General features: G+C 48.6%; 8 protein-coding genes across 8 annotated transcripts; 2 read left to right on the top strand and 6 right to left on the bottom strand.

Annotated features, from left to right (window-relative positions):
• Nucleotides 1-225: 225 nt before the first annotated feature.
• On the top strand, nucleotides 226-2691 carry J7337_010735 (uncharacterized protein; the record flags this gene model as incomplete). The annotated part of the gene is made up of 1 exon (XM_044828309.1): nucleotides 226-2691. One exon carries the CDS (start codon nucleotides 226-228, stop codon nucleotides 2689-2691), a length of 2466 nt encoding a protein of 821 aa, XP_044676863.1.
• A 91-nt stretch (nucleotides 2692-2782) lies between these two features.
• J7337_010734 (uncharacterized protein) lies at nucleotides 2783-3466 on the bottom strand (the record flags this gene model as incomplete). The annotated part of the gene is made up of 1 exon (XM_044828308.1): nucleotides 2783-3466. The coding sequence occupies one exon, from the start codon at nucleotides 3464-3466 to the stop codon at nucleotides 2783-2785; it is 684 nt and encodes a 227-aa protein (XP_044676862.1).
• A 680-nt stretch (nucleotides 3467-4146) lies between these two features.
• Nucleotides 4147-4625, bottom strand: J7337_010733 (uncharacterized protein; the record flags this gene model as incomplete). Its single annotated transcript, XM_044828307.1, has 2 exons — nucleotides 4147-4421; nucleotides 4481-4625. 2 exons carry the CDS (start codon nucleotides 4623-4625, stop codon nucleotides 4147-4149), a joined length of 420 nt encoding a protein of 139 aa, XP_044676861.1.
• Nucleotides 4626-5532: 907 nt separating this feature from the next.
• On the top strand, nucleotides 5533-6042 carry J7337_010732 (uncharacterized protein; the record flags this gene model as incomplete). The annotated part of the gene is made up of 1 exon (XM_044828306.1): nucleotides 5533-6042. The coding sequence occupies one exon, from the start codon at nucleotides 5533-5535 to the stop codon at nucleotides 6040-6042; it is 510 nt and encodes a 169-aa protein (XP_044676860.1).
• A 365-nt stretch (nucleotides 6043-6407) lies between these two features.
• J7337_010731 (uncharacterized protein) lies at nucleotides 6408-7478 on the bottom strand (the record flags this gene model as incomplete). Its single annotated transcript, XM_044828305.1, has 1 exon — nucleotides 6408-7478. One exon carries the CDS (start codon nucleotides 7476-7478, stop codon nucleotides 6408-6410), a length of 1071 nt encoding a protein of 356 aa, XP_044676859.1.
• Nucleotides 7479-10610: 3132 nt separating this feature from the next.
• J7337_010730 (uncharacterized protein) lies at nucleotides 10611-13761 on the bottom strand (the record flags this gene model as incomplete). The annotated part of the gene is made up of 4 exons (XM_044828304.1): nucleotides 10611-11818; nucleotides 11870-12610; nucleotides 12662-13600; nucleotides 13653-13761. The coding sequence occupies 4 exons, from the start codon at nucleotides 13759-13761 to the stop codon at nucleotides 10611-10613; spliced, it is 2997 nt and encodes a 998-aa protein (XP_044676858.1).
• Nucleotides 13762-16348: 2587 nt separating this feature from the next.
• On the bottom strand, nucleotides 16349-17441 carry J7337_010729 (uncharacterized protein; the record flags this gene model as incomplete). The annotated part of the gene is made up of 3 exons (XM_044828303.1): nucleotides 16349-16631; nucleotides 16680-17112; nucleotides 17162-17441. 3 exons carry the CDS (start codon nucleotides 17439-17441, stop codon nucleotides 16349-16351), a joined length of 996 nt encoding a protein of 331 aa, XP_044676857.1.
• A 2837-nt stretch (nucleotides 17442-20278) lies between these two features.
• Nucleotides 20279-22812, bottom strand: J7337_010728 (uncharacterized protein; the record flags this gene model as incomplete). The annotated part of the gene is made up of 4 exons (XM_044828302.1): nucleotides 20279-21696; nucleotides 21753-22293; nucleotides 22340-22485; nucleotides 22554-22812. 4 exons carry the CDS (start codon nucleotides 22810-22812, stop codon nucleotides 20279-20281), a joined length of 2364 nt encoding a protein of 787 aa, XP_044676856.1.
• Nucleotides 22813-27767: the final 4955 nt, after the last annotated feature.

Genomic DNA, 27767 nt, shown 5'->3' with positions numbered 1-27767 from the left:
GGGCTTGCAGATGGCTTGAAAATATAGGCAGTCGTCTCCTCTTTCAGGTTCATTGGTGCCCCCAACTACGGATGTACAGGCTGTGTCCAGACCCCGAGCGGGTGGCTATCTCGTCCATATATGATAATAAACTGATGGCGACTCCCTTCAGTCCTGTTACTCCGTTAGATCATTCACCCAGATTTTGCCATCCCCTTAGTGAACGCTGCGGCGATCTCAATCATCATGGACCCACGCGATCCATCCGCCTCGGTCAAGCGATCCGTAAAGTCCAACACCAAAAGCTCCAAAGACAGTATTGCCAGGCTTGCGGATGATCTTCTTCGTCAATCTCTTATACGCAAGCCTGACATTACTGCACGGGAGGTATCAACATTGAAGGCCAAGACGCCCCGTTCCTCAGCAAGCATCACTCGCTCAAGCATATCCAAACCCAAGGGCTCTTCCGCAGCTGATGAGTTGCTCCGTGCCTCTTTGGTTCGTGATGCTTCAGGTTCTGGACCAAGCGTGCCCCCTTCCTATCGAACCCACAACAATGTTCCAACCCCACCGCCAGTAACCAGGGTCAAGGATAGCTCGACTATCTCGGCTGCCTATAGCAAGAGTCGACTATCAGCACTCAAGTCAGAGGTTGCGCGCGCCAACGCTGCAGCCCCAGCTTACTCCAAGTCTGGCTTGTTCAAAAGCTCCTGCTCGACTGATATACTGTTCCTTCTTGACACGACATACTCTATGAATAGTTACATAGAGACAGCAAAGAATCAGATCCGATCCATAGTCAAAGAGATCAAAGAGGTCTTTTTAAATGAGTCAGATGTGCGCGTCGCGGTGGTTGGATACAAAGACCATGGCGATGAGCCCAACATAGAGTTCCTCGACTTCACTACATCTGTCACAGAGGTATACAACTTCTTGGCCAGCCTTCAAGCATCAGGTGGTGGGGATATTCCTGAGGATGTTCTGGGCGGTATACAGAAGGCTATCAATGCATCATGGATGCAACACACCAGGTGTCTGATCCACATCGCCGATGCCCCTCCTCATGGACATGCTCTACATGACTATGAGGAGAGTGACGATGACTACTATAGAACAGCCAGTGAGCCCCATGGTCTCACTCATGCAAATCTCTTGAGCCGCCTTGTCAAACTCAAGGTCAACTATGCTCTTCTGCGAATCAACTCATCTACCGACCGCATGGCCCTGGAGTTTGGCAAGTCCTACGGCGGTGGCTTTTCGGGAGCGGACGTCAAGCTCCACGAAAAGAATTCCTACAACGTTGCGATTGAGGACTCGCTCATCTTGGCCAAGTCACGGGCCAAGAGAACAGCCACGAGTACTGGGCCCCTTTTCGAAGAACTCCAGCTCGGGACTGGATACACAGCCATCAAGCATTTGGTCGTCAGCACTGTCACGTCTTCAGTATCGCGTACAGCAAACCGCTTGACTCTGGCAATGAGGGGCGGGAGCCATGGTGGCTCGCACATGTCTGGGCGCCCAGAGTTAACCGCTATCTTGGAAGATGGCAGTGTTGCCAGAAGTGTAGTCAGCAAAAGCGTTGTTCTTGAGACTTCACCACCGCGCTGGAACACCCCTGGCTGGCTAGACAAGAAGCTCACCACGGAGGGCTTTTGTCTGGACCTGAGCGTCCATGGAGCAGACACTCTGAATGCAATGTTGGACAACGATGAGAACATCAAGCTGGGGCTTGTCAAGCTCGATATTGACGCACGTTCCAAGCCTTTCGCTGAAGGATCTCTGCGCGTCGCGGCGTATGCTCGCCCAGCTGCAACCACGAGCAAATTCGTTCTCAAGTCATTCAAACACACTGAACACAGGCTAGCCAATCTAATTGAGGACATGCGAATGCAAGCGCTCTGTAAAGCATTTGCACTGGAGTTCAACGGGCTTATCAAGTCTTCGCAGCCTATCGATTTTATAACTACGCTTTGTCTTCAGGACATGTCTCGCGGATCCAAGTCAGACGACAATCTGTCGCTGGAGCCGTTTATTGAAGGCGAATACATCAAGTACAATAGTAACGGGGCTTATGTCTTGGAAGACGACACTAATCCATTCAATGAGATTGCGCAAGCCTTCTCGCACTTTACCTTTGAGCGCTCCTGGGGCCATTTTCTGGTCACGGATCTTCAAGGAGTAGGGAACTCTTTCACTGATCCTGCAATTCAGACCAAGGATCCTGAACGTTTCAAACTCGGTGAAACAAACCTTGGTGAAGAAGGGTTCAAATTCTTCTTCGCCTTGCATGAATGCAAGGCGACATGCCGTCAGCTGGGGCTTCTGACGAACAAGGAAATGCTTGTATCTGGCAAACTCACATTCCGAAGCAAATGGCCTGCTATGGACCCAACGGTTTGTTGCTCTAATAAACTGTGCCGCAAGATTATTCGACTTGCAGCAGCTAACAAATCATCTGATTATCCTGAGCATAACTGGTGTGATGGGTGTTTCCCGCAGCTCAAGCTTAGTGAGGTAAAAGTGGCATGTGGAGGATCGAAACACAATTTCCAAGTTTCCAAGTTTTACCATGAGAGTCAAGGCGAGAAGGCGCCGACTGTGTGTGAAGAGCATAGGGAGAAGGATGCCACTGTTACTAGTGTTGTTGGAGGTGGTTTGTGGGAGACTACGAAGTCGACTGAGAAGAAAGAGATACTAGGCAGATTGTGGTAGAAGTAGACTTCTAGGGTATTTCTTCAAGGAGAGTAACGCATTGACCCAATCTATTATCATCGACGTGATGCCACACCAAGGTACCCATTCGCTAAACATGGCCACGGCTGCATCCGCCTCCGCAGCGCAAGCAACCATTACAACTCGCCCCATATGCCATTTCAGAGCAGTGCGGTGCAGTCTTGGTGATAAACATCTCTCCAGTAGAGTCTCTGTAGCAAGAAAGTCGGCGCTCAGAGTTGAAGGCCCGGACCATCTCAGGCGCAGCACGCCGGGCAAAGTCAGATCCAACCCACGAGGCTTCACATGCGCGGTATCCTGTCCAATGAATCCAATGTTCCTCCCGTTCACCACCATTAGGAAGATAAAAAACGCGATAGCCGAGAATACAAAATACGTGGCGCTTTCCTATGCCCGTAGCATACTCTCGACTTCCAGAGAGCCGCCAGAAATTGATGACGGCTGGCTCGTTGATCTTTTGTACGTTGTCCTCTCTGAGTATAATGGATTGCATGTTGGGAAACTTGACTTCGAGGTAGACCGTGTCCGGCTCTTCGACGTGAAAGTTGAGGATCCCTAGATCAGATGCAGCCTGAGTGTTGGGAAAAGGAAGAAGATTATGACCGGGACTCGTTTGACGAGTGACGCTGAAAATCTCTTCATCTTTATTTATAGACATAAGAGACGGCCAATGTGTACCGGATCTCAAGAATGGGTTTCCGATGGAAGAGTTGAAGCGTCGGAAGTAACCGTCTGCTGGATCATCAGTCTCCATCGGTTGAGATGAGGACTCCTTTCGAAGAGATGGTAAGCTCGAGACTCTAGGAAGGTGTTGATCTCGAGGAGACACAACCGATTCACGACGAGAAAAACCTGATACCCTGGTTAATATCCTTAAAACAGTCGACATTGTGCACTTTATCTACCTTGTGAAGCTACAGAGAAGTCCCATTGCGCAAGAGTCGCCCTGATAGCATCGGATGACATCGTGCCAGTGGTGATAGCTTATCAAAATCGGGGTGAGTAAATGTAAGAGAGGCAACAGCTCGAATGATGTAGGAATTGTGAGCAGTATAGCCCACGGAGTAGAAAGAGCAGTTGAGGGCTTTACGCTGAGAAGGAGGAACCTGGCAGCAATGGTAGACAAGAGAGATGCTCCTCGTGAGTCTTCATCATTCATTAACCATGGCATGCACATGCAACAGACAGCTGCTTATGGTCCGAGCGTGCAACAGTCTGAACTGCATGCTCAGCAATGATGAGAGGAGTGCTTCATTGTCATTGATGCAGGATTCACGGTGAGAATAACGCTAGAGGTGAAATGCCAAACACTTGTTGATGTATGGGTAGGATTCTGATGATCACGTAGTGCAAAGCCCCAGGCGACAGCACATCAATGACAGAGCTTGTTTGTTAGACCACCAATGAGGCTAGCCTTATCCGATCTCTTGTGCCCTAGACATCCTCAGGCTTCCCGTCCCGGAATCCCTTCTCGGCTTGAACCGTTGCTAGACCACGTCGGCCATTCATTCCCCGGAACAAGTTGGTAATCTCTTTCTCACAAGACGCGGCTTCATCCTTGGCTACGTTACACCGCCCACGAGCATTTTCAAGACGCTCCCGAATATCCTTGAGATTCCGCTTCGTCTGCCTGGTCTCCCGGTTGCGATGACGAGGGTGTCTCTTGCGCGCGGCCTGCTTTGTTGAGGTAGTTGCCTTGGCGCAGGGAGCTGTGCAGGGGCCAGGATGGTTAGTGTTTCAAATCTGATAGTTCATATTGGTGACTGACTAGTGATGCGTGATGATTTGTTTGACTGAAGCATAATGTTTGGATGGCTGTACATGCTTGCTTGCTCATTATCGGGAGTACCGGCAGGGTAAAGACGCTTGGGCAGAGTATTGTGCCGCTCCGGGCGAGATAAACATTTACCCATGATCTTTGGGTGGCCTTTGACTATTTTTTCTTGCCTACTTTGATTCGGATTCAAGATCTAAAAGGCAGTTGTCTCTTGATGGTTGAGAACGGAGTGCGTGGTTGCGAGGTCGAAAAAGATACCACGCATCTTGGTACGACAGCCAACGCGTCACATACGCGTTGTAGCAATGTAGAAAAGATTAAATCGGTAACCCGCTTGCAACATCCCACCATATCTGTTGTAGTTGTTTGAAGCATCCCGAAAGCTGTGTCTGTCCGCGGCAAGCTGCATATTCTGGCCCACTTCAAGCGGGCATCTGAATATTTGCTCCAAGCACTGAGATGTCTTCAGCTGCTGTTCTCATGCCATAATTAGTATCTAATTCCTGTAAATTGGTTCGATGGCTTCCACCAGTTTTGTTACATATTTGTAGTTCATTCAGCAATCAACAACGAAACCTATCATTCGCTCGCGACCTCTTCAGTGGCTGAGATATTGATTGCTCGTGTACATCCAATAATCAGGAACGCCATGGAATCTCCAGCATGGTAAGGTGCATCATAGACTACTGACTGTGCCATAAGCCATGGCAACGGCGGCGTCTGTCTTAAAATTTGGCTGTGCCCAATCAACGCCTCCACTCGAGACCTTGTGCAACTCTAACCCGTGTCTGTCCGGCTAAGTACCTTAAATTCGTCTGTGCTACAGGCATAAGGAAATCCATGAGAGGTTAACCTCAAGAATACAAAGAAGTCCGTGACGTTCAGTGTTAAGCTTTAATATCCATCCACTTTTTGTTCAGAATCTCGATCACATCGGGCAGAAAAACACACAAAACATATAACAGATATCGATCAACTTCAAATCTCTCTCCTGTCAGAAACACAAACCAGGCCATATGAGTGCCCTATACAGGCCATCGGCAATGTCTACAATACAGGCCGCTATGGCCCAGCTTTTACCAGCCGAACGACAAGCTTGTGAAGGTAGACAGTTATTATCGCTCAACGCCGCTATCAGCCGAACGCTTCTCACTATCGAACCGGCTTGTCACCTAGCTTTTGAACTACGCAAGATGCAGATAAACATCCGTTGTCATATTCTTGCCGCTCTTGTTGAAGAGGGAACATCAGATACGGCTCAACGACCGAGTCAACATGAAACGTCTTTTGAGTATTGGTTGCCTCATCCCGACACCATCCTTGAAAGCGTCGAGCAGGAACTACACTACAACCTTGGTAGACTATCCTCGCCTACAGTTGGTGGTACACCTGACGAGAGCCCTGAGCGAAGGAGATGCGCAACTGCAGCAATCATGACTAGGGCAGACGAACCGCCGATGGCAAAGAAGCGACCCGCGGACAACGAATTCGACTCTGTCGCCAAGCGCCCCAAAACATGGCTTAGTGCAATCACGAGAGGGCTTTTCACTTGAATTTGCTGTATTTGCACAAGGTTCAATTCGGCCGGGTTGGTTACCAAGACTAGTATTTTCAATGCCTCGTAATTTTGTATGTTTTCTGAATTTAGGTGCATCATAAGCGGGATATCGAATAAGCCGAGGTAAACCCATCAACGAGTTATCCGTAGTTTTCGCTAGAATTTAATGAGAATATCTACGGAGACAACGGGTATACTATTCCGTTGGTAGTTTGCTTCCGAGACTTCCACCCCTAGTAGATCACATAATATGAGCGGGTTGCAGTGGTTTCTTAAATGAATGAGTGGTATAGCTTGCTGTTTTGATCGAAGCTATTCTTCACATGCTTGGTATAAAACGCCAGAAAGCCACATGGCCATTCAGCTATGCGCAGCCGCTCCATCAGTAGCTGGCAGCATTTGCATCTCCGCGTCTGCCACTTCTTCTCGATGTCTCTCCTGATAGAAGTTCCTGAAAACATCAACGACCGTAAAAGTCAATGTCACAACACCAACAATCAAGGTGGCCAACTGATCCCTTTCACTGACCCTGATTCCCAAATCCGGTATCGTAGTACTGCGGTCTCGGTGAATCATCAACATCGATGGCACTACCAGCATACCCGCGAAAAATATACAGCCTCCCAGAGCTTTTAGAGCTTCAACCGCGTCTTTGTAGTTCTTCTCAATCATTGACCAAACCAGCATGATGATGCCAGTAAGAAATGTCAGGCCGATGAACGCGGTAGAGAGATAGATGAAGGTCGACATCACTGGAAGCATCGCCTCGTAGAAAGCGATGCAAAAGCTGGTTCCTATGTCGCCGAGACTGAAGTGAAATACTGTCAGCATCAGTGAGATATAGCCATAAGCTACATTCACCACCCAGCGCGCTGATGGCTTTGGTTTCCAATTCCGTGCATAGTCGGCATCGATCATGAACCCAACGATAAGAATAAGAAGAAAAGGTGTTGCAGAATAGCATATAGTCAGCGGCCGGGTGATATCGACGACACGCTGGCCCAGTATCACCGTATCGGGCGGAATATGATTCAGGTCGAGCTGCGTGGTATTGAAAGGGCCAAACAGGTCAAGATCAACTGCTGGATTCCGCAGGCAAAAGATAGCGAGTGCGCGCTTTTCCATCCCCAAAATCCTCATTGATTGCACGACCAAGTCCGTCGCGGCAAATACAGGATATGCCAGAGCTCCCAGGAGATCATTTGAAAGGCCTGGCTTCTTAGGTCCGTCCTTGTCCGCTAGACAAAAGGCCCAACTGATAAGAACAGAGACGAGAAGCATGTACCAACAATAGATGGTACCAGGGCCATACAGACCTGTGGCGGTGTTGTAGAACTCGGGGTTGTATGGGAAGAGTCGGCCCGTGTCTTGACGGATGAGGCCATCTGTAATTTGTAGTTCTGGGTGAGAGTAGTTGCACAAAGAACTCATGATGCGATGGTTGAAAGGGAAATTATAGAATTGCGTGAATTTCAAAGATTTGAATGCTTGTTTACGGTATATGTGTATTTTCAACGCCATGAATGCCTTGTTGGACTGAGCTGAGCTGGGGGGTTGAAAATGCCTTGAAGTTGTTAGCGCCGTGGCTGTTCAGGGCTCATGCAGCTCAGCGACATCGGTGTGTGTGTCGATCTTGTGAGATGTAGGCTTTGAGTTAAAGACTGCTAATTAATATTACCATTATTGCATGTTAGCTATAGTATATAAGAACTCACCTCATGACCCAGCTTCAAAAGCTGTTACCTCAGCGTATTAGTTTGCTCAGCTCAGCTCAGCTTAGCTGCCAGTAATATTGCTCAACTGCCACTGATGGATGGCTCGTTTCCATAACCCTACTGCCTAGGCTTGTCACTGGCGCCTTTATCATTTTTGGTACTTCCCGCATTGAACTCAACATCACTCCTGTACTCCTCGAGAACACGTTCTGTAACATTCCTCCTTCGGCCAACAATTAAAGCATTAATCTTCGAGACGAGCGGTTTGAAAGTTGGGATACACGCGCAGACGAGTGCTGAAGTAACCTCGGTCGAAGCCTGCAGCTGCGGTCTGACGATACTCCATGTAATAAACGACTACGTTTCCACCCATTTTATCCGTACGATAGCAAGCGCTATTGAACTTCGCCAAAGGTCAACAAAGGTTAGATGTGATTTGAGGTATATTTACAAGCATTCGAGTCCAAAGACGACTGAAAGAGCGATCTTTTGGCATCGACGTAGGTTGAGCCTCCAAATAACCGGCAGTGGCAAGATAGCTACAACGAGATCGGTGAAGATGTTAATTCCAGCGCAAATATATGCAAGCTCCAGACGATTCGTAACGCACTTCATTCTGAGATTACGGTTCCAGACGGCCTCGAGAGGGGCGCATTGAAGAAAGAAAATCAGAATTTGACAGATAGCCCAGAGTACGACCGCCATTATAGTCCCGAGGTATGCGGATTGCCAGCAAGACAGCGTTACGGTCTTGTACTAAAGGAGAAGAAATGTCATCTTAGACAAGAATAGTCCTTCTTTGTAGAAGATTGCGGCAATGTATGTGCACTTCTATTGTTAGCTTGACCGTCGAAAGACAAAGATGTAGTCGAACCTTGTAAAACGGTATGGTTTTGTTCTCTGGCAGGGTTCCAGTAGGATCGTTTAAGCCGAGTGGCACAACTATAAATCTTAACCTTATGACTTCTAAATATGGGCTACGACGTACGCGTTAGTATACAAGATCCCATTCCTACTATACACGACTGAAGATCAAGCTGTTAGCAATGCTTCATTCTAACGGGGCCATTAACCTACCAAAGCCATGACAGTAGCAGCATCATCCCAATATTAAAAGCGAATGATAAAGCGACACCAGAACCGAAGGGCAACAAACAAAAGCGAGACGCAGATAGCAAAGCATACAACCAATATTACCATGACAAGTTGGGTATGAGACGACTTTGCAGCTTCTTGTTCGGTGATAGCCATATTGGATGAGGGATCCGAAAGAACCAGTGATTAAGACTGCCAAGAACATGAAGCCGATCCTTGGAGAGGTCGTTTATATATAACTGGACATCGGAATCATCTTAGTCCAAGAAAGCCACTCCCTCGTTTGGCGTCTTGCTTTCCAAGGGCCCTGAATCCGGCAATGGCAGCTGGAATGTAGGTCGCTTATGATATGGCCAATTCCCGGTCTTGATCAAGATTTATCGCAGATCCAGGAACAAAGCCTCCTCTAATCTGATAATGTAGCTAAATGGGGTATCGATTCGCCGATCCTCTCGAAAGCCAAGACTTGTTACGTCGGCGTTGTTGAAATATGGCTTGGGCTAGCTTGGGGAGAGCGAACCAACATGTTGGAATCGCTGCGTGGCATTAACCGCATCGTTAAAGGTAGATCCATTCCATATCGACCCACGACCGCCAACGTCGCTACTTCAATAAGGCTGTCAAACGTCGGGTTATCAAGGAAAAGCGACAGATGAGGCTCAAGATCTTCATCCCTTATGTCCGAGCACAAACGTTTGCAGTAGGGTCCATGCATCCTGCGATTATTGATACATCTAGAACAAACCATCTTCTATCTATAAAAGCTATGCAGGGTCTTAGCGTGCGGTATTCTAGCTAGATGCGTTCGAGAACTGGCATACAATGTGAGTGGTTTGCCCTCATCGGGCAACATTGTTGTGAAATCACAATTCGTCACCTACGCCCACTGACAAATCACAGCCACTGATACTGGATTCCAGACCGAAGCGGTGAAATAATTGCCTGGCCAGTTAGTCTTTTGTTTCAGCTCCTCCACAATGGTGTCGGTGGCTGATATCAACTATCGTCTTATTGGTACGCTTTCACAATGCGAAATACGAGCCCTGCGCTGTGTGATACTCCAGGCATCAGCAATTACAGGGGACATCATTGGATGAGAACTGACTTGCCATTATGAAGTCAATCTATATATCAACGGCTCTCGCAACGGTCTATATCAGAATTCATAACCATCAGTCTCAGTTCAGCTATCCATAATTATGGCAACGACCACGAAACAAAGATTTCAAACTTTGTTCAAAGATGATCCATTAGACGACAACAATAAAATCGAACTCTTCTCCCCACTCGAGTCTCAACAACCAACCGAGATAACAGCATTCAACACCATCTCTCAATCTAATCTCGTTCCTCTGAGAAAGTTGAAACAATGGCCCCGAGCTGTCATATGCCCGGCCTGTCGAGAACTCTCTCTTACCCGAGTTGAGCGCAAAATCTGTGGCGGTACCCAGTGAGTATAAACCCCGAAACAGGATATGTAGATGGAAGCTAACCAAAACTTATCAGTGCCATGGCGGCATTGATGTTTGCATGCACTATCGTTGGGGGGCCTCTTGCGTATATCGGGAAACAGTGGAAGAATACTGAGCATTACTGTTGCAGATGTAACCGCAGACTGGTGACTTGGCACTTCAGTTCTGGAACTGAGATTCATGTCTGGTAAACGCTATTGCTGTATCAAGAATAGATAATTTACTGAGGCCATATACAATTGTGTTTTGGCCTTGTAAACAGTTCTACACTGGTTGGTCTTTTATCCGGAACTCAAATCCCATAGCCTCTTGAACTCGCTCTCCCTCTTCAGTAGCTCCCTTGGGTTGTCCCACTCGATCACCTTTCCTCCTCCCATCACAGCAACTCGATCAAAATCAACAACAGCACCCAAGCGATGTGCAATAGCGATGACCGTGCATCCCACGAACTCCTCTTGGACCACCTGTCGGATCAGTTGCTCCGACTTGGCGTCGACGTTGCTGCTCGCCTCGTCAAGGAAAATCATCTTCTTGTTAGCCAGTATAGCTCTGGCTAGGCAAAGAAGTTGGCGTTGACCTTGCGATAGTCGCTCAACATCAAGAATGCCGTCCAAGCCTCCAAGCTTTTCTACAGCCTCTTTCATCCTGAGGCGATTAAGCACATCGAGAATTCTCTCTTCAGGCTGCTCGCCGCGAGGGACCAGATTGTCACGAACGGTAGTCTTCTTCATGAAGAACGGATGCTGAGGTACGACTGCCACAGAAGCCCGTACAGTTTGTCGCGGGAGTGTAGTGATGTCAATACCGTCAAACTTAATGCTAGAATTGGGGTCAACCTCCAACATCCGGAGAAGACAGGCCATCAAGGAGCTTTTGCCACTGCCACTACGTCCAACGACGCCGACCTTGAAGCCTGCGGCGATATCTAGACTGACATTGTGTAGCACTGGCTCGCCCGAAGCGGTGTATGCAGCTGTCAGCTTGTCGATCTGCACGTGGCCATGGGAAGGCCAACTCTCGGGTGGGGTAACAACCTCGCCCGGGAGATTCTCACTGTCAGTTGTGGTGCAGAACTCTTTAGTACGACTAACAGCACCCAGAGAAGTCTCCAGTTGCGTATAATTCTTGATGAGTTGCGTGAGATATTGCGAGAAGGATGTCACATTGAGAAGGGCCATTGCCACAAACTTCGGCTCGAAATTGTCTCGAAGCTTAACAATAAGGACCATCAGGATTGTAGCAAGCGCTGCCACTGCAAGGTCAAGGACAACAGCTAGCCAGCGCTGAATACTGAAGAGGAGATAGTATGGACGCTGAGAAGCGTCAAGGAACTGAAAGTGTTGTTCCTTGAACTGCTTCACCCAACCGAAGGATCTTACACTAGACAAACCTTGGAGGGTGTCAAGGAATTGTGTGAATAGAGGTGAGTTTGCTTGTAGCTCAAGTATTCTGATCTGACGAGAAGTTCGGAGGTAAAATCTCTGAAGCACTCGAGCAATTGTTAGTGCATGGTAAAAGGGGTGCTAGGAGTGAAACTTACACCAGCAGAAGAAAGCAAGAGGGGGCAGCGTCGCCACAAAGTATCCAGAGAACACACACATAAGTATAACAGACATGATAGTGACGCTGGTGTCAATGGCCAGGTCAATCAATGCAAACGGAAGCTCTGTGTCTATAACTGACATATCGCGGCTGAAGCGGTTTGTTGTAACGCCAACATCCATCCTCGAGAAGAATGACAACGGAGCATTCATAACTGTCCGGAGTAGCCGGGCATGCAGAACTTCGCTGCTCAACGGTACCATGATAACAAGGTAATGCACAGCTGCACCCATGATGCCAATTATTGCAAGTCCAGCCAGCATTGCGTAGAGTCCAAGGTAGAAGTTGTTGACGCTTTGTTGAGTGACAACAGAATGACCGGTCCAGAAACTAAGCAATAGCTCAGTCATCTTGTGGGCCGCGCCGAACAAGACTGTGAGCGTCACTAACAACAGAACATGCCACTTGGGTACCGTATTGAAATAGTAAGCATACGTAGCAAGTTCCCCCAGTGCTCGGTTAGCAGATTCGGTTTCTTCTTCTGGTCCTTGAGGTGCTGAAGTTGATTTGTCGTTGGCTTTCGAGGAGTCGCCGTCTCCCGTGGCAGCCCCGTTCTGCCGAAGATGCAAACCACTGAAGTAATCAGTGTCGTTCTCGAGTTGCTCAAATGTGCCTTGGTGCTGAACTGTGCCATGTTCGCTTAGAGCAATGACGTGGTCTGAATATGCCAGCCGATGAACTATGGGATGTTAGTACTGTTTCATTTCGAGCTGGCGACAGCTGAACTCACTAGCGTTTGTCACACAAACAACAGTCGTGCCCAGCTCTCTTAGCAACCCTGCTTCTGAAAAGAGCAACCTGTAAACATGCTCCTCTGTCGAAGCATCTTGTCCCGAAAAGACATCGTCGAGAATAAGCACTCCTGCCTTTGAGTAAATGGCCCTTGCAAGTGCAAGTCTCTGGTTCTGGCCACCACTGAGAGAAACACCGCCGCTGCCCGCTTTCGTGGCGTCCTTGTCAGGCATCTCAGCAATGTCCTGCTCGAGCCCACATGCATGGACAACTCTATCGTACCAATCTTTGTGATATGTGGATACACCGAGGATGTTCTGTCGAATCGTCAAGTTCTGGATCCACGGCTTCTGGTCAACAAATGCGATTCGTCGGGCGTCAGTGTAGACAAATCCTTGGGAAGGCTGCAACTCGCCCAGCAAGGCCTTCATGAGAGTGCTTTTCCCAGAACCCACACTCCCAATAACAAAAGTGAAGTGAGATTTACGGATGGGAAAGGAAATGTTGCTGAGGACTGGCGCTTCCGTCTTCGGCCATCTAAAGCTTGCGTCCGAAACAATCATGAGAGGCTGGCCAACATCCACTGAAGGCTCGTTGGATCGATCGAGTAGCTCAATCGAAGTTCTGTCCTGAGCAAAAGCATGCGACCCGAAACTTTGGGCTTCTTGTTGGGATGGGCTGTCACGGATACTGAGAGGTAAGCGGTGATCCTTGCAACTATCCGACAACAGAAAGCCCTGCATTCGATCGAAACATGCAAGCGATGCCTTCATTCCAGGGATCGCTCGTATGAGTGTGGACATAGGGTTAGACAAAAGATAGATAAGCGAAAGGGAAGTATATGCAGAAGCCGTACTCAAAGGATTGCCTGTTTCTTGAGATATGACGACATAGGTCGCAAACGTAGCGAGCGGAGCAATGGCTTCCATGGTATTTTCTAGCAAATGAAGTTAGCGATACAACTTATTTCAAGTAACTCGTAGACCTACGGAAGAAAACACGCCAGCACATGAGTTTACGGAACTTCTTGGACAGGTCCAACTCATTGACTCGCAGACTTTGAACCATGTTGCTGAGAACATCCGTCAGGCCAAGCATTTTCACTTCCTGCAATCCTGGTCAGTGACTCAAACCGACCGTCTTTGAACTGAGCTCTTACTTTCATTGAACCTAGCATCGAGGCAGTAACATCGATGCGCGTCTGGATACCACGAACCCACCGCCTTTGGGCGTTTGCGATATACTTGGCTATCATCAAAATGCCAGTGGTCGAGACTAATCGCATGTCAAAAGTGATCTTACTAGTATTATAGAAGTCAAACCTATTGCCACAACCATAGGGGCCAGAAATGCCAGGCCCAGTTGTCTGTACAGGAGATATAAAGCCACTGCGCACTCGATAGGCGAAGCCCAGATCTCATGTATGCTTGCAAAGTTCATGCAGATATTTTCAGTATCGGCAGACATCAGTGTGACCGCAACTGTAAGATGTTAGCTGTTTACGTTACCTAGAAGCCCTGTTTTCTTACTTGATTCGTCAAAGGCCGTGATGCTCAAATCGAGGGTTTTGTCGTACACCAGGCTAATCAAGCTACCCCGGACTGCGGTAACAAATCTAGGTAATTAGCTTTGGCTTCTCAATCGGCAGGTTCTATCTCACTGATAAGTCATATGCCAGTAGAAGGCGTTAGCGATCTTCAGATTGTCAGTCTGGACACTACAAGAGAAACAAGCGTGACACAAACCGCCAGTCCAATGAAGACGCAGCACCAGGCTCCCGTAAGACCCCATCCAATAGCTTTGTCTTCATCAAGGTTACTCGCAAACCCTATTGTTCTCTGGATAAGGAAGGGCTGTGCGTATGTGAAAGCCATCAAACAAAGACGTGATAATACTCCAAGCAGAAAGACTCTTCTAGACGACCAGATGGTGGACCAAAAGAGAGCGTTACTCTTGACTTGATTTGCTGGACCATTTGTCAGCTCGACATATACCACCGGAATGCATTATGAACTCACCTGTGCGCCATGACTTCTCCGCCTGGGCGAACAATCCCTTCCCCAAGAGGCTGTTTTCGATGGCATACCTGCTCCCTCGTCAGTCAGGTCATTGAACTGGCAAATGAACAACATACAGATCATGCTCTGTCAGAAAATTAGAGAATCCTAATTTCATCAGAGGGTTGATCCACCAGAAGACACTACGGCCCAGTATTCCGCTCGTCGTCTCTGGTGATAGATCACGATACTGTGCTCTTAATATGGACCTCTTTCCCCATGCTTCAGATATGAGTATGAGGGCTTTGGCGGTGGTAGCTGCCGTGAACAGCCTCGCAACTGCGTGCGCTCCATCTAGAAGCCATAACGTTCTGGCTATAGCGCAATCAAAAAGAGCTGTGAAAAGTAGATAGACATTAATGATTGTTGAGGGTCTCACAGAGCGTGTATGCTCGACATAAGACAGTAAGGCCAACAAGAGTCCGTTGACAAACACAAGAGCCGCTGCAGCGATTTGAGATTTAGATGTAGGCAGAGGTCCAACCGTCCAGTATGTCAATATCACGAGTTGTAGTCCAGTATACACAGTGATCAAGCCCTGTTGTATCGTCAGCATTCTCTGGACTACGGCCTGGGGGCACAAACCAGTTTAATAAGAAGACGCGAATTCTCGACAGTCTTTCGTGGCTCTCTCTTCAGCCATAACAGTCTTTGCGGGACAAGAATCAAGAACAAAGCAGATGGGACGATGGATAGCATAACATTCTCAAACAAGACAGTAAAATCAAATCTTCCTGAGGCCGAGGGGCCGAAATCAGCTTCGGGCAGGAGGTTTAGTGAAGAATTAGTATCCATAGCGGTTGTGGCTGAGTTGTTTCTGCATCTTCTCAACGGGAAATGGGAGATTCATATCATGATCCTATGAATAAGGTAACTTGGTTATCTCATGGTGGGATCCAATGACGATTTTGCCTAAATTAGTTGGTGCTTACGTGGGTGACTACGTTTTCATGCATTATTCGACTGCGGGGAAAGAGGTTGATTGGTTAGTCAACCAAGCGATAGGACAAACTTGCGCCGTCTTACAGGGCAACAATAGGGAATGACAGACTGACAGTTGGTGATGCAGTTCAGATAGATATTGGATATAGCCAATATTGATCAAAGAGAATTCCATGTGCTCCGCCAATAAGAGATAGATCCTGACTATTTGAATGACTCTGGCCTACGAATTCTTGTTCTTGGGTCAATAAGAATCAAGGTCTATTATCAACCAACCTAGGCAAGCCAGTAGTACTACGCTTCATCACTAAGGTTACGCATTAACTCCATTATGGTGAAGTATTACTTCTCTAAATAGATGTCAATTAAATTTCGTGTAAATCAGACCTAAATATGAGCATATTCCGTTACTCGGTTTTAATTTGGTGGGATAAGAAGCTAACCGTGTCGAATTTACCAAAGTTCCTCACCGCGTACTTGCTTTCGTCACCACCTTACGAAATTCTCACCAAATCTCGATAACCCTAATGAATCAAAACGGTTTAACTCGACAATGGTCAACGTCAATTTCTTCAAATTCGTGTAATCTTACAACTTGGCATATCCTTCAACCTCGCTTTTCTCTCTTAAAACACAGCAGAGCTCCACAATCGCTGTTTTCCAATTTCTTTTAAGACGTGACAACTTTACTCCTTGACAAGGACAGCTCTGTATCGAACCTTACCCTCCTTCAAATCGTGCAGAGCCTTCTCAATACCCTCCTCATTGAGAGGGTAAGTCATGATGGTGGGCTTGATGTTCTTCCTGGCCGCAAAGTCAAGAAGCTTGCGAAGGCTATCGCGAGAGCTGACTAGTGAGCCCTGGACGCGAATACCCTTGAGGGAGAGCGAGGTCAGAGGAACAGGAGTGGACTCCAGAGCGGCAGTTAGAGGGTAGATGACACCATCCGTATCAACAAGAGGAACGAGACTATATTTGTTAGCTACGATGAATCAAGTGCCGGTTCGTTATACATACCTGCTGTAGTCGACATTTGCGCTACCACAGAGAAGCAAGTGCTTAACAGGCTTGAAGTCCTTTGGAGCCTCGTCTCCAGATTTGAAGACAATGAACTCAGAGGCACCATAGTCCATGGCTTCCTGTCTCTTGGACTCGGAGGAAGAGAAGACAACGACGTGGGCTCCCTTGGCGGCAGCGAGCTTGATGGCAAGATGGCCCAGGCCACCAATACCCATGACACCGACTCTATCTTGAGACCGGAGACCGTACTTGGTCAAGACTGTGTAAACAGTGGCTCCCGCGCAAAGCAGAGGGGCGGCATCAGCGGAGTCGTATCCATCGGGAATGGGAGCAACGGTCTTTGAGTCCCAGACAGCGCCGTAAGAGAAAGAGCCGTTATCAGTGTCGGAGAAACCATAGATCTGGCGCTCACGGCAGTACTGGTCAAGATCTGTAGCATGGTCAGTATTGTTATCTACTAAAACTCTCCGATTTCTTACCTGTACAGCAGTTGTCGCAAGAGCCGCAGATCTGATGTGTGTATCCGAATCCAACTCTGTCGCCAACCTTGACGTTCTTCACTGAAGATCCAACTTCACGAATAACTCCAACACCCTCATGACCCAGGACAATTCCGCTGGGTTGGTAGAGCTTATCCGTTCCACAAACGCCAGAGTGTGTTGTCTCAATGAAGACCTCGTGGTTCTGAAGCTCACGCTCGACGGTGTCAGAGACAATCTTTCCCTCGGGGGTTCCTCGGAAGACCTTGTAAGAGACCATTGTTGCGATGGTTTGTATGTAGGGATGTAGAGATATAGAGATAGAGTTTTGTGTAAAGATGGGGTATATGGTTCCATTCGAATCGAAGGGGGCTTCTGGGCTGGGCTTTATATAGAAAACTTGTTGGCGATAACTACGGTTACATAGGGCTATCGGACCGGCCGGGGCAGTCTTCCTCATCGAGTTGGCCGGCCACACGAAGCACGGATTGTGGGTTTGACTTTGGAATGAGCCTGAAGAAAGGGACCGAAGTGGGGATGTGAAAGCTTCTTTCTGCCTTGATATCGGGGTTGGCGAAGGGCCCGTCATTATGGACATTTTCGGATTCCAAGTTTTGCATGTTTTGATATGTTTATTTCCGGCGAGACTAATCTAGCATGTTCCTCAACTTCTGGTGGTTCTCTTCAGTTGCACATTCATCATGTTGACAACGATGATGTTTCTTGACCGACAAGTCGCTTAACATGACCCCTTACTATTAATACCTACTTCAGAAACATCGTTATCTTTATCCGTCCTGACCGTTTGTTTCAGGTCCTCGGATCATTCACGTAACTCGTCCCCAGCTTTGTAATCTCAAAATAAAATTCAACCGTTGAAAATGGATTCTCGGACCGCTCTCGGTGGATACGGACCCGGTCAAGAGTGGAGCACGGCGGAGCCGCTTGCCTCGGCACGGAAGTATTTTCCACGTGTACTAACAAGATCCATGACGATATTGTTTCTAGAATTCCTGATAGAAGCTTTCGCCAAAGAAATCGGCAGACATGATGTCATGCGGTGAGATCCTCAGGGTCTTGAATCCTTTAAACTACCTTTCTCGTCAATCTGAGTTGGGATAGATCTGTTTTACTGTCCCGAGAGTCGAGACTCGCATTGAATCATCTCGTCTTCAATTTGACTACGTAGCATGAGGCCTGGATCAGTAGTGGGAATTAGTGCCGGATATGCACCACTAGCAGTTAGTCTCCGAAGCTTTGTTCACGAGTGACGATAAGTTACGATAAACATAGATATCAGGCCATGTCTGGAACCATTCTGGTGTCAGGGGTAACTTGAACGACGCTGACATGTTCATCCGACATCCGGGGACGAGATGTCACATATAGCCTTTTTATCATGAAAATTGTCTAAATTGTTTGAATTTTCCTCGTCACTTGATGCACATCGGCGTTTGAACATCCATTCCTGGCCTCCTCGTCTTGGCAGTATTCAAATTTGTTGGGCTCTCAGGCGATGGTGCTGATGAGTAAGGGGCGTGATTTAAGAATCACCTGCAAGGTCTATCAACTCAAAATATCACTCCTCAAACCTTGTCTAGACAGCACGGAGTTGGCAGCTCTCTCAAGTAACGTACATTCTGTTGCCAGCTTATGTCCTCCCATTCACCTGCCCGAAAGTAGGAGAGCAAGTGTCTACAAGATAGCCGGGTGGTATATTCTATCTATCGCTCCGTAAATACGAACAAACAATTACTCCTTCTGCTGACGAGAACTGGCTTCTTTCAACTCATCGCTGAGTTGCGGGATGCTTTCCGGAAGCAAGTGTCATTCCTGGAGAGCCTTGAGTCTGGGACTTAGTCTATCAGTGGCTAACGTGTTCTGCTATCCCGCATAATGAGATGCTCAGATGATATTGTATCGCTACTCCCCGGGTGTCTTCATCTGATGACGACGGTGGTACATAACAGAGGCCCAAAACCAACGCCTGTATAGTGTATGATTCACAGTCAAAGCGTCCAGGAATGGCCTTCTGCCAGAATGTTAGCCTCGTTCAGGCTCATTCGAAGATTCCCTGTCCAGTACGAGATAGGATCTTGTAGACTCTGGAGCACCTCTTTCGAAACTCTTCCGCGGTTTCGAAAGCCCGTTACATCCGACTAGAAGGCGTAAATGGCAGCAAGGTAAGCTCGAGGACTCTTGCTTTCCCAAAGGTAGTTTTGTCATAAAACTACTCTTTTCTTATCGTTTCACGTGTTCCTGGGTTACCCACCGCTAAGCAGTTTACTTAAGCACCTACGGCAACAACAATATTATGGAGTCACCGCTCAGCGAGACTAATGCGAATTGTGAAGGGACTCATGGTAGACAGTCTGGATGTACGATGTCAGGCTTACTTGAGCGATCTTTTTATTTGCCTAATCTTTCGTCACTTGGAAGCGTCACTGCGTGGTGATTTGCCCTTGGAAGTGATATTGCGCCTTTCAAAGTAGACGATCAATAACTCGATGCCCCGAATCACGCCACGTACCAAGTCCATAATAGCAATGATCAGATTGATCAAGTGGCCAGTTGCGGGTCTTACAAGTATGGTAACGTACATCGCTCAAGCGGAAAAGTTGAATGCCCTTTGACCGTGAACTGGTATCCTATTTGTCTTAGGCAATGATCACACCACCTTCGTGCATGGTCGTGTTTGTGCTTGGCACATGACATCAAAGACAAGACTTGTAACCGAGTTCTAACAGCAAGCATAGACAGCAGATTAACAAAAGAGGAGCCTCATCACTCCTAGTACATATTAGGATTCTAGGGGTCGTCAGGCTACTCAGTATATTCACCAGCTCCTCATTCCCTACATCACTAGCAAAAGGCATTTATGTAAAAGTGATAATTCATTGTCATTCATAAGCCACGGACAACTTCACCATTGGCATCTTCCCCCGTGTGAACACTAGAACTAAACCAACATCAAAACTAAATAGGGTATAGACACATCGCCTAACAACCTCTATGGCGATGTGATTCCAACACATGACAAATCTTTTACCATATTAAAACTCCATGAAACACCGTGATACCCAGATCCACAACGATTAACATGTAATAATAGCCAATTTAGTGCTGCTTCAACTCAGCTGCGGAAACGGCAGCGTCGACAGCCTCTTGCAAATCGAGATGGAAGAAAGGTCGGTTGAGACCTTGCACGGCAATGAGACGAGCGCTGGTTGGGTCTCTTGAGACACCCTTCTCAGAGCCAATGCTGTTGATAGAGTCGTCGACAGCCTCAATGTCCTGCTTGACGGGGGCGCTCTTGGCTTTCTCATCGAGAGCAGCAGCAGTAGCAGCGCTGTCATCGCCGCCAAGGTCGGCGATGGAGAATATAGCCTTCCAATGTCCAGTACCGTCGTGGTTAGTGCGGGGAGTGCGGAAACCGAAGCCAGCAGCAGCGAGAGCACGCTTAGTCCATCGGTTCTCGATATTGGCGAAGTGCCAGTCGACGACCTCAGGAGCAGCGAACTTGTCAAGTTGGTTGCGTACATCAATCAGGGCTTGGATAGAAGTAACGTCGACGTTGTTGACGCTAGAGAAATCAAGGATGACGGCCTTGAGGATAGGTCGCTCATCATTATCAACAGCCTTGATGTGACGGGGTTCTCGGTCGTTCCAGGGACGGTCTCCAAGCTTACCCAGTAGAGCAGGGTTAGTTCGTCGGCACTCCTGAAAGATCGTCTCGGTGAGGTGGTTGAGGTAGTGAGAGGCATTGGGGTAGTTGAAGCCCTCGGCAAATCGGTAGATGAAGACACCAGGGTAAGGAGTGCGGACGATAACCTTGGGGTTGGCACCGTTGCCGTGATCGAGAGGAAGGAAGCCAGCCCGGAGAGAACCCTCACCCTCATCAACTGATCCAGGACTGGAGGTGCCGTCACTGACGTTGGCCTTCATGGTTCGGACACGGACAACACCGAGGAAGCGACCACGGGTCTTGAAGAGACGGAAGACGACGACAGCAGCGGACATGGCGATCGTGGTGTAGATACCGTTCTCGATGGAGCTGAAGATGGTGACGAGTACACCAGCGAAGAAGATGATGACCTCAATGGGTGAGACGCGCCAGAACTGGTAGACAACCTTGGGAGGAGTGATGACATCTCCGACAGCATGGATAATGACACCAGCAAGACCCGCGTTGGGAATGTAGAAGAAGACAGCAGTAAGAGCATATAGAGCAAGCAAGACGACAATAGCAGTGATGACACCAGCGAAGGGAGTTCGGACACCAGCCTTGGACTTAATGGCAGTTCGGGAGAAAGATCCAGTGGCGGGGTAGGCTCCAAGGAAGGGACCGAGAAGGTTGCTGACACCAATGGCGACGAGTTCCTGTGAGGGGTCGATAACATAGTTGTTGACACGGCCGAAAGACTTAGAGATGGAAATGTGCTCAATCAGGACAACGATGACGGCGGCGGGAAGCTCAGAGACGAAGGACTTGATGATAGGGGTGTTGATCTCGGGGACAGCAGCGTGAGTGAAACCTGAACGAGTTAGTTAATTACTGGGTAACTGTCGATGGTGAAGCGAGATAGCTTACCACTGGGGACGTCGCCGACAATGCTGATGCGGGGCTTGGAGCGGTGATTGATGTTCATGCCAGCGCTGATACCAACGTACAGCAGGATGACAAAGGCGGTTCGCAGAGTCGAAATGAAGAAGTACAGCTTAGCGCGCTGGGGCTGCTTCTTGGCCATGGTGCTGCAGAAAATACGAATGAGGTAGAGCATGGTCAGGGATGACAGACCAATAGCAGCATCGAGCTTGCTACCACCCAAGTTCTTGAGGGTGTCAATGATCACACGGTAGGTTGCCTGACGGGTGTTGACACCCTTGATGCCCATAAGCTTAGGGACCTGGCCAGCGATAATGTTGACACCGGAGCCAGTCATGAAAGCGCAAATGGAAGGCAGAGGGATAAACTCAACGAGCCAGCCAAGACGAGCGAGACCAAGGAAAGTGACAATTGAGCCGACGATGACTGCAAGGGCGGAGGCGACAACGTGACCAGGAACGTCAGGCAGGGAATCGGCAGCCTTGAGAACGATGTTACCCGTGACCTGGGACATTACAGCAACGGGCTGAAGAGTCAGTTAAGGTTGGTCAACGAGATTAAAGCATACTTACACCAATGGTGATGTCCTTGGATGTGGCAAAGAACCAGTAGATCAAGACACCCATGAAGGATGAGTACAATCCATATTCGACCGGGAGCTGTGCCAACTGGGCATAGGCCATGGACTGGGGAACGACGACAGCACCAACTGTGATACCTGCGGGGAGTCGATGTCAGCAAACAGAGTCTCCCCGAGAATGTAACTGCGCCGGGGAGTTAACTTACCAGCGACCAAATCACCGATGAACCAGATCAAATTGTACTTGCCAACCCATGACAAGAACGGGAATAGGTTGTAAAAGTATTCTCCAACAGCACGAGCGCTGGGTGTGATTTCTCGAAGAAATTCACCAACTGTGGGCTCCTCCTCGATGTAAAGGTCGGCATTGGTGATTGAAGGCGCTTTCTCTTCGGGTTCGGTGTGATCGGCGCCGATGAACTTTTCCAATGCCGTCTTGGCAGAATTCTTGCCGGGTTGAGACATGTTGAACAACAATAGCAGAGTCAACTGAGAAAAAAGGACTACGCTTAAAAAGAAACAAGACGAAGAAGGGAGATGAAATAAGATTCTTGAGTAGGTATGCAAGAACGGGGAGATCAGAAAGGTTGATCAGCAATGGCACAACGTGGGTATTTGAGTCGTCAAGACGTGCCGTGGGTCCCCAAGTCGGATTGTCGCTCGGTCGGTCGGGGGTGTGATGCAGCGCTAGCAAGACTTTCTCCTAGTTAGGACAAGTAGTCGAGGTAGCTATGACGACTGAAAGTCTTAAGTTTTCAGGGTCAGAGGGTCGAGGGAGAGAAAGGGTGAGCCAGATCGAGTCGATCTGTAGGATATATATGGGGTTAAGACCCGTTTGAGGGAATTGAGAAGTGGGAGCGAGGTTGAGAAAGAGATAATCGAGAAGAAAGAGGCGAGGAAGGGCCACATATAAATTTAGACTGGACTGGCGGACCACCAGCGGCGATCCGAGTCCAAGGGCGTGTCGTGTGTATTGTTGCGAAGTCAATTTCTAAGCTGTCGCTGTCGTTCCGTGGACCTGAACCTGTAGCTATCCTGGTCTGGTCTGGCCTGGACCACGCGGTAGTGTCATTTCCTCAATTCAGCCCTTTTTCAGGCTTCATGCAATCGTGACCACGGGCCAAGTCCAATGCCACGACGTTTCTTTTTTTCGAGCGGGGAGATGAGAGTCTCACTGCGTGATTGAACAGGGATCAACTCTAGGCGCTACTGGCAATGCCTGTATCCTTTGTAGCCTGTACATGCGAGCTGGGGTCACATTGGAGGTCTTCGACCTTCATGCGGTGTGTCATTTCCTTCACACCCCAAGCTCTCTGTTCTCTTGTCTTGTCTTGTACCGCGTCAAGCTGCAGAATTGATGGAGGCAGCGTGGGGAGTTTGCGGCAAAAGCTGTGTGTCCGGGGCTCCATTAGAACCATTGCGTGCTGACCAGGATCTGAGCATGCAATTGTCGCTATCCCAATTCAGCTCCGCCAAAACTCCACCAACATTCGTGTCGTCTCCGTGGCAAGATCACATCTCCTGAAGCCAATTCTCTCAGAGTCTGCATTATGCGAGGCTTCTTATGCTTTGTGAGTAATATTGAGCGAAATGAAAAAAAAGTCTGTGAATATTATGCGACCTTACATTACCACGTTCAAAGTTCATGAAAAGAGAAAAATCCCTGTTAGATCTCGCGACGATATGGTCCCCGATTGCGCCATTCGATCTAAAGCCGTTAACGGTTTAGTTCCGCTTTCTAAGCGGTAGACGTTATTCCCGTTGCGGAATAGTGGGGTTGAAGCCGTAAAAGCTTTGATGATAAAATGAGATCATCATTGCATTAGAAATGGTCAATGAACTCATCTCATCGCGACACGGAGGAAATCGAGCGTGAACAATAATGGGAATTACCATATTTATCATGTAATGTACAGAGTACGGAGTATTGATATCCATTGCTTGCAGTGGGTGAGGGCACTGATCAAGATCCTTCAGGGACCCTCGGGGAGTTGGTCAGGTAGCTCAGGTACCCCTGTCTCTGATGTTCCCTCGCCGTTACCGGCTGAGAGCTTTTTGTTCTATGCATGCTTCTAGTATCGGGGAGAACACTGTTGGCCTCTCAAACTTGTCATGACTGGATTGCGTCGTTTCAGTGCCCATTTGTCCTTCAGAGAAAGTAAATCATCGCCTTGGGTGAAGACCCTTTCGCTGTTCAATCTCTTTAATGGCCTAATATTCATCATACCCATACCCCAACTCCCCGTAACGCTTCGGCCCCACTCCCCTTTGCTACCGGTGCTAACGTCCCTGGCGTTACGGGACCATGAATAACCTTCATCAGACTGGATATCACATCGCGAATGCCGATATTGCTGCAGAAAAAAGCCCACAATGAAGCAACAAGTTTCTCGTCTCCGAGCTTTATCATGAGGGTCCCTGGCCCTCCATGTAGGTCGGAAATGATTCTGGATACTGGTAAGACTACTCCGTATTGCTCAACCACCACAACACCCATGCTCTATGGCCGAGGGTTCAAGATGGGTCCATATCTCGGCGAGTCCAGTAACAACAAGTGCACATCCATCCTCATCTATCTGTTCGTCCATTCGTCAATTTTTCCCATCCCTGGTCCAGCGCCCAACCCTTGCTGTCTTTCGAAGTGAGTGAACCGAGACAACTTTAGTTTCCCAAGCCTGCGGTCGTGCGGTCACACATCAGGTCTAGACTCGAATAAACTACAGCTACTGTGAGTCAAAGAGGCTCTGGATTGACAGCTTGACCGTGACACACGTTGCCGATCTTCCGAGTTGTGTGTGAAGCAACCAGCGCTCGATTAATAGCTTCAACTTGCAAGTCGACACATTGGCATGGTGCAACATGGCAAGTCCGAAATCTTATCTGACGCAATAAACCCTCCCATATTGCTCATATTAATGTCGCATGTGTCTTGTCTCATTTCGAGGTAACGCGGATCTCCAATCTGGGCGATCATGGCCACGTATTAGCTTGCTTCCTTCATTACAACATGGGCCATCGTGGCACTCTCCACGTAATACTCTCGGGCCATCGCTGGGTCGTCGGTCGTTTCCCGCCTTTTCCTTACGAGATCGAAACAGATTTATCCCGCGGTCGCCGCCTGTGTCTGCTGTTTCAGCTCTAAGATGGTTCTCTTCGTCCCCCACTCGCGCAGGCACGCGAGCTGGGAGTAACCTCGTTGACAGCGTCCCCTTTTTCACTGCTGCATGTCTCATTGGATCCAACAAGAACCCATGTTCCGGGCCATCGGGGCTCGCCCGACGGTCCAGCTTGCATTTAGACGAATGGCAAGATCAAGAAGCCAATGTACAGCCAAGGCCTCACCTCATCCATCCCGCTCGGGATCATAAGCCTTCCGGCTTGGTCCCCCACGAGAGGCGACGCCTCCCGGCACAAAATCCGTCAATCCATCCATATTGTCGCCTTGGCCATCTCGATAGTAATTTGCCTTGGCAAACGTGGTGTTTGAGCTAATGTAGATGGGGTTCAGGGGGTTGCTATTGCGAGGCTGCTGACGTCGGTCCTTCTGTTCCTTCGATGATCGAATTTGCCTATGCGTTGACGAATTTGCGACAGTTTCAGGGTGCTGCACATCTCATCTTGGGATCCAGGTCCCATGGCGAACATTCCCAGATCTTGCGCACCATCAGGTAAGCTTATCCAGCACTGTTTAACCTCGCCGCGGTAGGTGGGATGAACAGCCCAGATCTACGCTTGTCGTGCAGTTGGATGGTGATGGTCTAGTGTCGGGGAGTGTGCATTTCGATTCGTCTTAGCTCGGTGTGTTTTTTGGGCGAGGTAGGGTAGAGTTCACTCTCGTTGTACATGGTACTCAATCCCCTGCCAAGCGACGCCCACGTCTTCCTCTAGCGCAGCCGTTGCTTCTCCCGGGAATGCATCCTCCAGGCGGCGCCATCAAATGCACGCGAGCACATCCCGTCGTTCTGGGAGCTTGGCAACGCACTTAATCGGCAATACGGCACACAACCCTGCCAGCGACTGCAAGGTTATCAAAACATAGTAGAGCTTATACGTGGGATTTGCAGTTCCAACTTCAATTAGGACGCAATTCGGTTCGCTCGTGGCTGGTCGTGGGCTTGCGAGATTCGTTCTCTGATTGATTCGTCAAAGTTCCAATTGGGCACGACATTGTGAGCTGAACCTCTACCTGCCACTATTGGCTATCGCTCGTGGAATCGGGACAGGTTAATGATCAAAGGTGGCAAGCCAGTAGACATCTCATCTCGATAGTCAATTGCGTCGAAAGCCACGGCGATGGTGAAAGACGGCCAGGCGAGTCTTTTCCATTTGTCGCGACAATGTCATTACATCAATAGATGACAGGTCGATGTGATCGTCAGCGTAAATATCGGTCGGCTACTGGAGGCACCGTAAGGTATGGGGCAACTGATCAACAATCTGGACAATCTAGATGTTCCCATGTCAGCAGAGTTCATTATGCTTAATTGCGTCGGCCCACATACCACGTCCCTAGTGACCTTCGATATTCGTCCATCCCGGTCATCTTGTCGTGCCTCGGAGTTGCGTGGATGTGGTGTAGGTGCTGCTGTCGTGGGTCGACAGTCTCGTAATGTTGATGCGAGGTTGGAGGAGGATTTTTCCCTCGCGCGGCTCAAGTCGCGTCCAAATTCAGGACCGTCGTTTGTCCGTGACTTTAATTCGGGGAGTTCACGGGGAGTCGAGACTGCCGAGCCTCTCTCGGGGAGTTGGTGGTGATGGGTGGAGACTAGAGAATTCTTGATCCGGCCAAGGTGACTGGGCAACAGTAATTGAGACAACCGAATGGACAGCGTACCAAGCGTGGCAATTACACTTACGCCATCTAAGGTAGGCCGTTCTAAAGCTAGAGACTCATTGACTGATCGACGGCATGATGGTTGCGGGCTGGCTGGTGGCGATCTGGTTAACCATCCCTCAGGGGGCAAGAAAACACCGAACCTTGATATAAGGTGTCAAAATAAACTCAGCAAAGAGCACCCCAAGCTTAGGCTAATTTTATCTAATACTTTCATCGCTTAGGGTCAAGGTCCCGAGTTTTCTTCCCTCCCCTAACTAGCCATCGAGCCAGAGAGATGATGATTTTGGTGTCAGTAGCCATTGATAGCCTGGTCAGGACAGATCATAAGGCCGTTCGTAATCAGGTTACGTTGTCTCCTAGACGACTGATGAGACTCTTGGTACCGATTTTGACGTCTCTGGGCTTTCTTTCTATCTTGTCTCGTCAAAAATGCTGCAATACGATTTTTCACGATAGTGGAATATGTAATAACAGCTTGAGCCCAAACAACATCAGATAGATTGTGCATGAAATCTGCAGAAACTCTAGAAGATGTCAGACAAGTTATTAAGGATGTCAGAAAGCTATTTAGTTGTGGCCTTTT

The sequence above is a fragment of the Fusarium musae genome, chromosome 8 (genome assembly GCF_019915245.1).
Source record: "Fusarium musae strain F31 chromosome 8, whole genome shotgun sequence".
In the NCBI taxonomy this organism is placed as follows: domain Eukaryota; kingdom Fungi; phylum Ascomycota; class Sordariomycetes; order Hypocreales; family Nectriaceae; genus Fusarium; species Fusarium musae.
This window is presented reverse-complemented; position numbering and strand designations above follow the sequence as displayed.